The sequence below is a fragment of the Leptonotus elevatus genome, chromosome 1, assembly GCF_054856555.1.
Source record: "Leptonotus elevatus isolate MCC_2025b chromosome 1, RoL_Lele_1.0, whole genome shotgun sequence".
Classification (NCBI taxonomy): domain Eukaryota; kingdom Metazoa; phylum Chordata; class Actinopteri; order Syngnathiformes; family Syngnathidae; genus Leptonotus; species Leptonotus elevatus.
In genome coordinates this window covers 9,078,169-9,086,762 of record NC_141239.1, presented here as the reverse complement: position 1 = coordinate 9,086,762, position 8,594 = coordinate 9,078,169, and the positions used below count along the sequence as shown (strand labels likewise).

Sequence of the window (8,594 nt, the reverse complement as noted above, 5' to 3'; positions counted from 1 at the left end):
GTGAATTGTGCTGAAATTGCAATTGTCATTATTTATTTAACAGCTTGTACATTTAACACATTCGCACGTTCAAAACTATGCAATTAAAATGTAGGTAAAAAAAAAAAAACGGCAATAAAAAAAAACACTAATGAAAAAAACCCTGTGTGGAAACCTACGTTATACACGGACTAGACAAAACACTAATACAAGCCAACTAGGAGACACAAAATTATTTAAATAAATAAAAAGTCACATACTGTATTACCATTTATGTACAAATTGAAATTGATCACTTTGCTTGTGCAATATACACCCCGAACCAGCAGTTGGCAGTCCAACGCTAATGCTAAACGGTTAGCGGAAGTGACAGACGAAGAAGTTCTTTCTTCCTTTTTCTCAACATGTCGGTGTTCGGGCCGGTTGTGAAGGTTCATCCTGTTGTTCTCGCCTCCATTTGCGACTCGTACGAGCGACGAAATGAGGGCGCAAGTCGCGTGATTGGCACCCTTTTAGGTAAGAAGCCATTTTATTACTCGTAGGCCCATTTTGTCTGCTCTTCTTGCAATCGTGGTTCGTTTTAGCATTGATGCTGCTAACGCGTGCGTGCTACGTAAGCTCACGAGAGCGTCACTTTAACCGATCAGCTGTTTAATATTGTCATTTACTCGTAAACATTACTCGGTGAGATAAGGTCATATTGGACGCTCATTAACAGTTCGTGTCGTTCTCGATGTGGTTGTATTATGTGTGGTAGCTACTACCTGTGGTTAACAGTAGCTACCTGGAACGTTTTCGTGTTATATAATCTGTGTTTTCCCCCTTAAGGTACCATCGACAAGCACTCGATAGAGGTGACCAACTGCTTCTCTGTCCCCCACAATGAGTCTGAAGATGAGGTAAGTTGTACATGTTGTTAATGGCTAGTGCTACAGTGTATCGGTTGGAAACAGCAGTGATTAATTGGTTGATTGCTTCTATGTCTTTAGGTCGCCGTGGACATGGAGTTTGCCAAGAATATGTATGAGCTCCACAAGCGCGTATCGCCCACTGAGGTCATCATCGGCTGGTACGCCACAGGCTTCGACATCACTGAGCACTCGGTGCTCATCCACGAATATTACAGCCGCGAGGCCACCAATCCCATCCACCTGACCGCAGACACGGCCCTGCAGAGCGGCAAGATGAACATCCGCTCCTACGTCAGGTCTGTCTCGCCGCTTTTTTTCCTTGTTCGTTTTGTGCGAATAACCGCATGCTGACATTTCATCTCTTGCGCAGTGCACAGATGGGCGTGCCCGGGAAGACGGTCGGCGTGATGTTTACTCCGCTCACAGTCAAACACATCTACTACGACACGGAGAGAATAGGCGGTAAGGAAGGGGACACTCTTCAATGTCAATGTTTACACCAAGCAGCCTGCAACAACTAACAAGTGACACATTCAAATATCTGTCATTTTTGGTTACACTCTATGGATTATATGTAGTTATCCTGTTGATTACAAATGGCATAACAACATAATCTTTAAATTCAAAACCCAAAAAGTGCTTCTTCAGTGCAGCTACTGGCCAGCAGGTGAAGTGCTTGCTGAAAACCCAGATTTTAATTGATCATTTATCTGCAGTTGCATTAAAAAAAAATAGACAGATACTGACCTGCGCTAAAAATTATGAATATAATCAATAATGGACCTGGACGATAATGGGTTATTCTATTGAATTAATCAGATACATTTTTTTTATCTTGCATTACTAAAGAGGAACTTAGTCATCCCAAAATTTTCTTTGCAATAATGTTTTATGCAGCGCCACTAGTCAAAACACTATTCTGTTTAGTATGGTGTTTTGTGGAAAAGGAGCTTTTATCCATCTTAGTGGGTGGCCATTTTGTGATTTTCTGTTAAGTTACAATGGCAGCACAGTTGCTCAGGACTCACGTAAAGACCAATCACGGCACAGCTTCAGAAAAGAGGTGAGCCGTGATTGGTTACTGTCTGAGCAAATAAGATGTCATTTTCAGTTGACGGCAGTGACAAAATGGTCGACCCCCCTTCCTGATATGAATAAAAATGAGGATTTTTCATTTTAATTCATATTCCATAAATGCAATATTAATCAGAATGCCTTGTTTAAACTAGTGGATGCAGAGAGAACATATTGTAAAAAAAATATTTTGGGGATACCAAAAATCCTTATTCAGTGTTTCTATATTGATTTTTGTTTGTTTTATATAGTGGACTTACTGCAAAGGACACGCATCACTCCCAGTCGCACCAAGGGCCTGACGTCCGACCTCTCCCAGGTGGCCGGCTCGGCTTCCCGCGTCCAGGACATGCTAACCACTGTGCTGGCATACATCGAGGACGTGCTAGTGAGTCTCTGCAGACATTTTGTCAATCGCCTCCGTCTTGTGCGTGGGCTGTGACTGGAATCACTCCCTAAACGCTATATAGTGACCTATAGCAAGCTCGCCATTTTTTGTAGTATAGGTTAACCCCTTTATAATGTCCTCAATTGATCTCACAACGCATTTTGAAAGGGGACAAACAATGGTGAATAGAAAAAAAAAATATCCCATGAAGCAATGCAGCAATATAGACAAAGTAACACATCACAACAAGGATGGACATGAAATTCTTTGTATTAATTTAGAAAAAAAATTGGGTGTGCAAATCAAAATGTTACAATTTATTAGTTCACTATTTAGGTTCACCGCCTCAAGTGGAGCGAGCAAATTGTAATTATGAAATATCAGTGACGTGATTGATTGTCTTCCCGGGTTAGTGTTCAATTGATGGCTTAACTATATAGTCCACCCGGGCTGTATAAAATTCAGAATTCCTAAATTCCAATTCCGTTTTTGAATTTGAATTGAGATGGTTTGAAATTTTAATTGCATGAAATTAAAAAATCATGGTGCATTTAACAATGAAGCTTTACAGTATTAGCCTACAATATACATTTCATATAAATATTATTATAGGGACTTTTGTACACAATAATTAATTACAGTAAATAGTAGGGATGTAACAATATAAAAAAGGTCACGATATATATATATTTTTTAAGCGCTCATACAAAAAAAAACACTATTGTGCTTTTGTACATACCAGCAATGTATATAAACAACCTACAATCTCAAATAATACTTACAATCTCGTTTAATACTGAGGCACGTCACAAACGTATTGCATTCCGTTTGACCTGACCATTAGCATGGATTTTAAACATAGAAGGGCCAAAACATGCCTTGTGAAAATTACACTGCACTAAAAACTAGCCACCAGAGTGCTAGAACTGCACAAATGGGATTTTCCATTTGTGCAACCTGACTTTTTTTTTAACAGATGTGCTGTTTTTAGCATCGTGACATTACGACGATTTTGTGGCAGTTTTAATTTCGCGACATCACGATATTGCCGTTATCGTTACATCCCGAGTAAAGAGATTATTAAAATTGTTCAAAACTTAGACATTGCTTCATGGTAGATCAACACCCAGAATACTTTCCTTTTATCTAAGTCTTTAAAATGTCTGGCCAAACATTTTGGACAATATACAGGCTCATTCTCACTGATATGTGATGAGAATGAGTTTCTCTCAATTCAGTTGAATTCACTTCCGCTTCCTGCAATCCAAATTTGAATTCAATTCAACATCCTGTTGGGTTGAGTCAATTCAAAATCATCCATTGAATTGAATTCTGACATTCAAAATTTTGAACAGTCCCTGTAGTCCACTATATATATGTATATATTAAAAAAAAGGTCACATATCAGATCAGGAAGCAGGCGTACTTCTTAGAATTCAGTATTAGCATTAGCATTCCGCTAAACATGAATACTTGATCCATCCCAGTCTGGCAAGGTGACAGCGGACAACAGCGTGGGCCGCTTCCTGATGGACCTGGTCAACAAGGTGCCCACCATCTCAGCGGAGGACTTTGAGAATATGATCAACTCGAACATCAACGTACGTTGGACTTTCTTTTGAAAGATGATTCATGGCTTTGAGTTTGTTTTGAGTTTTTCACAAAAATAGGATAAACCAACACGAGAAGTAATTGCCATGTCAAATGTTTCCTTGCAGGACCTCCTGATGGTGACCTACCTGTCCAACCTGACCCAAGCACAGATCGCCCTTAATGAGAAGCTTGTGCTTCTCTGATGCGCCATTTCATTTTTGTGTACAATTGTTCTTTTTCTCAAATGAATAAAAGCAAAATATTCAGAGTCCATTCCCCTTCAAGCCTCTTTAGGAGTTATTTGTGCAACAATTTGACTTTATCGGCACGTTTTTGTGATTATAGAATATAACATAGAACAAATGGATAGCATCGCAGCGGTAACTGAAACAATTGATACAAATGTAGTCAGGGTTGGAATTTCCTTGTAACTCACTATTCAATGACATCAATAGTATCACAATGAAGTGACAACTATACGATATTTAACAGTATGAAAATGCTCAACCTGTACTGTAGTGTACATATTTGTTTTAATATGTTAATAATTTGCAATATTGAGTGCAGATTAATCACACTATTAATTTTGACCGCAGATTATCCTTTATCTGACAGCGGAAGGTTAAGGTAAAGGTAGCACAGGTTGTGTTGAGCAATCGGCCTAAACGTAACTACATGTATTAAAGTAAAGCATTTATTAAATGTTTGCGTATGACTTTCAGAATATTTGTTCAAGTCAAAACATTGGGGTAATTTTTTCCCTATTTTAAATTATGATAGTCATGAACTGATTAGAAAAAGAGGATGAGTATGGAGTCACAGGAGTGCCAAAATTAATAGGATATACAATCGATAAAAAAGAACAATAAAATAACATTTACAAATGTAGTCTTACCAAGGCAATCAATAAAAAGGAACACTTAATTCCTATTAATTTTGGCACTCCTGTGAGTGTGACTATATCTACGATAATTCACTCCACCGCTTGCAAAGAGAAAATAAGAATCAAAAACATATATTTACAACATAAGACAAAGAACAAAATTGTGGTCTGATCAGTAGTACTGCACACAGGAAGTGTTCTATAAACAGTGTTCAGTAGGTGGATAGAGGAAGCAGGGGATCAGGGGTCAAACAGTGTGAGAGATCGAGGGTGGTAATGGCTTCAAATCATGAAACGCACAACTAAATAGAGAAAGACAAGCACCAAAGCGGGTAAACGCACGCCGAGGAAGCTTGGCTTACTTTTTATTGTAGTTTTTAAAGTTTTGAGTAGACAAAATGACAGGATAACTGGTCCTTTTGGTATACATTCTCGCCTGACCTCGGTCACCACAACGACAATGGCCAGACACACCTGGATTAATCAATTTGTCCAATCATGAAAGACAGGAAATGAAGGCGTGGTATTGAGTTAAGAAATAGTCGATTTGTGCAAAGAGCCTATTTCCGTGATGTTCAGCACCACCAAGAAGTTGAGTAACACTGCTGGGAAGTATAGGACGACTTTGAATGTTTTTCTTTCTTTATTAATTATCTGCATAAATATACATTCTAACTGTCCAACCTGAGTTATATTGGTACAAAAAGTAGGCATGAACAAAAGCACCCAGTTGTTTTCAGCTGCTAGTGTCGTCCCGCTTTGGCGACCCTCAACGTTTCCCCTCAGAGTCGGCGCCTGCCTCGACCTTCTTGCTTTGCGGCTTAATGATATTCTCCATGGTGGCGTAGCCGTTCACCGCCCCCTCGTAGAGTGTGTCCCCGGCGAACCTGGCGATGGTCACTGCACGGTCCGGGTAGTAGAGGGAGGCACTGGTGGCGATCAAGCCCGCCGGGTAGATGACCCTCTTCACCCGCGAGCGTCTGGCTAGAAGCAGCCCCAGCACACCGGTACTAGCAATGATACCGGCCCGCGCGTAAAAGTCCCCCGGTGGATGTTTGAGGAACGTCCAGGTTTCGCCCCCGAGATCCAACACGCTTTGGACTTTGGGTTTGATGCGACCGTAGGTGGTCCGACACTGTGCAGCGTACGGCTCCGCGAGCTTCCGCAGGGTGGCGATACTCTGCTCAAGTCGCCCGGCTTTGGATTCCTCGGACGCGGCTTTGGATTCCTCGAACGCGGCTTTCTCTTGACTCTGCGCGGCGTACAGCGACAGGTCTTCCCAGTTCAGCAAAGGCTTTGCGGGCGTGGGGTTCTTACCGTCACCCGCCGCAGCGTAGACTGTGGCCGGCCACAAGGCGAATGCTCCGGCCATGAGTCTACCTGTCACCTTCAACATGATCCCTGGTAGCCATGTGTGGCAAATACGGCGACTCTGGAGGGACATTTTTTCACAAGGCGAACACTTGCAAAAATATGAGTGAACTTTAACTGATAAATCCTCATTTATGGTTTGTAATGTGGTTTTAATCTAGAAATTGGTTCCTTCATAGATCATGTAAGCTACTTTAAAAAATACAGGTATTTGGTGTTGCAACACGGATGTTTCCTCTCGACCGTTGAATGCAGTTTCTCTTTAAACGTCACGTTACGTTTTTGTAGCGGTCGTTCCAGTGATGTCATCGGTTACCATGGCAAAAAGGACGTCTCCAGGGTACAACAGTGGAGCGACACTTTGTGCATTGAAAAGTTCTACTTTAAGAGGAATAGTCATTATATAGATAATTATTTAAACTGAAAAAATGGAGTATCTTGACGTTTCATCTATTCAAAACCTTAAGGCGCTATCTGCCTTGCTATCCTCTCAGCAAGAAGAGGAAAATGATGAAGATTATGAAGTGAGTATATTTTGCTACGTCAGTGGGTTTTTTTTTTCAATCTTTTTTTTTTTTTTTATGCCTACTGTCATTTTTTCTCTCAAAATCTCTCCAGGATATGTCTCCTTATTCCAGGATGGGCCCAGGTCATATAGGCACCCCAGCCAAAAAAGAGAAAGAAGGTAACTTACTTCTCATTAAGAAAGAAAAATGCTTATAGTAATAATTTGTATGTGCATTTTAGAGTCGTCGGCATACACGAAAGTCAACAGCAAAGACGTGTGGAATGAAGAAGAGGTGGCAGAGGGCCCGCAGTATGATGATGTCACTGACCACCGGCCTCAGCCTGAGTATGTCCACACGGCAACATATGGATGCAGCATTCATGTTTTACTGCTAAATTAAACATGTTCTGTTTGGAGGTTACACTAGCCATGAATCAAACATGCCCCCCCCCCCCTCCTCTATGGTTGTGTACAGATATGAAATAATTCTCAAACAAAGTGTAGGCACCGAGGATCTCTTTTTGGGCTTGAGCAGAAAGGACCCTTCCTCCATGTGCTGTGAAGCAATGCTGGTAATACATCTTATTATGGAAAATATACATTTTGATCAGTCATATGACTATAGTTGGGTCTTTGGAGTGCCAAGTGGGGAAATTCCACGACCACGTAATCAACTTTTATCTGCCTATTTCAGAAAATTAAGGTCATTCTGAATTTTGTGACGTAACAGTGAGGCTAATTGACGTACTACTGCACCCACACACACACCATGATTTGGAATTGAGGCCAAACACTGTTTTCAAGTGATGGCCACGCTACACGAAAGCACTGCTACGTCAACAAATCCACAAACAAACAACAACTGTAAACACACTCCTTATCCCCCTTAGATAAATGTTCCCATAAGCCGCTCATTTCAGTATTTGTGTGTACCCCACTTTACAGCTCACCAGAGCATTTAAAAGCTCAGACTAACTATAACAAATAAAATAATTATGCGTGTTCCTTAATATTCTGGACCCATTTCACATAATCCATTAAGTCAACAATGTTGATGGTGAATATTTCTACAATCAGGTGAAAATCAAACTCCCTGACAACAAAGCATCGGATGTAACTCTGGACGTGAAAGAAAAATTCCTTGACCTTCGGACACCGAAATAGTAAGAAACATTATCATTATTACCTTTTATTACTTGTTATAACTCTCACTACACTCTTCTATCCGACTGTATAGTAATAGTCCTTTTGTTAGAGCTCCAAAGCCGGCCAGCCGCAGTTAAAATCGTCACCAGGCTGCCGTGGCCTCTAACAAGATAGTGTAAACGTAGCTTTAGGTTTGGTTTTCTGGTTGTTAACCTGCACATATTGTGTCTTAATGTTACAGTAGACTGGCTCTTCACCTCCCACACCCGGTCCACCACCAGGAGGGCAAGGCTCAGTTTTTTAGCGAACGCGAGGAGCTCGAGGTGACACTGGTGATGAATCGACCACTGGATGACATCAACATGCAGTGAAATTCGACAGCCTGCAAGATCACACCCGGACCGGATTGCATTCCACTGAATGATGTGATTGCCAACTAATGTAGACTATGCACATTGATCCACTACACAGTATAATGAATGAAAAATTGTCCTCATGATCCATTTTGGACCTCTGACAGGCTTTTTTGTGACTCAGTTCTAAATTGCAATTATAGTGCTTTCATACTTTAATTTACACTTCAATGTCTGTCTTTCTCTTAAACATGATAGTGCTCGGATTGATGTTTTAAGGAGAGCATTTATATACAGGGCGAAAAAATAGGTATACAAATATATATTTTTTCAAATTTGTATTATATGTACAGTATATGGCATCTTTACCTCATCCTGACCTTTTTCC

General features: G+C 40.7%; 3 protein-coding genes across 4 annotated transcripts; 2 read left to right on the top strand and 1 right to left on the bottom strand.

Annotated features, from left to right (window-relative positions):
• Nucleotides 1-345: 345 nt before the first annotated feature.
• Nucleotides 346-4,218, top strand: eif3f (eukaryotic translation initiation factor 3, subunit F). Its single transcript, XM_086073260.1, has 7 exons — nucleotides 346-495; nucleotides 808-878; nucleotides 969-1,186; nucleotides 1,261-1,352; nucleotides 2,216-2,352; nucleotides 3,840-3,953; nucleotides 4,071-4,218. Exons 1-7 carry the CDS (start codon nucleotides 384-386, stop codon nucleotides 4,146-4,148), a joined length of 822 nt encoding a protein of 273 aa, XP_085929386.1. The 5' UTR covers nucleotides 346-383; the 3' UTR covers nucleotides 4,149-4,218.
• A 976-nt stretch (nucleotides 4,219-5,194) lies between these two features.
• On the bottom strand, nucleotides 5,195-6,436 carry LOC147180610 (MICOS complex subunit MIC26-like). The gene has a single exon (XM_086084936.1). The coding sequence runs from the start codon at nucleotides 6,270-6,272 to the stop codon at nucleotides 5,598-5,600; it is 675 nt and encodes a 224-aa protein (XP_085941062.1). The 5' UTR covers nucleotides 6,273-6,436; the 3' UTR covers nucleotides 5,195-5,597.
• dnaaf6 (dynein axonemal assembly factor 6) lies at nucleotides 5,412-8,261 on the top strand. 2 transcript variants are annotated; one of them, XM_086084947.1, is made up of 6 exons: nucleotides 5,412-6,723; nucleotides 6,818-6,884; nucleotides 6,947-7,052; nucleotides 7,183-7,279; nucleotides 7,785-7,870; nucleotides 8,095-8,261. In XM_086084947.1, exons 1-6 carry the CDS (start codon nucleotides 6,628-6,630, stop codon nucleotides 8,222-8,224), a joined length of 582 nt encoding a protein of 193 aa, XP_085941073.1. In that variant the 5' UTR covers nucleotides 5,412-6,627; the 3' UTR covers nucleotides 8,225-8,261. The 2 variants fall into 2 exon arrangements, with proteins under 2 accessions (XP_085941073.1, XP_085941082.1); XM_086084956.1 differs by having other exon boundaries at nucleotides 6,631-6,727.
• Nucleotides 8,262-8,594: the final 333 nt, after the last annotated feature.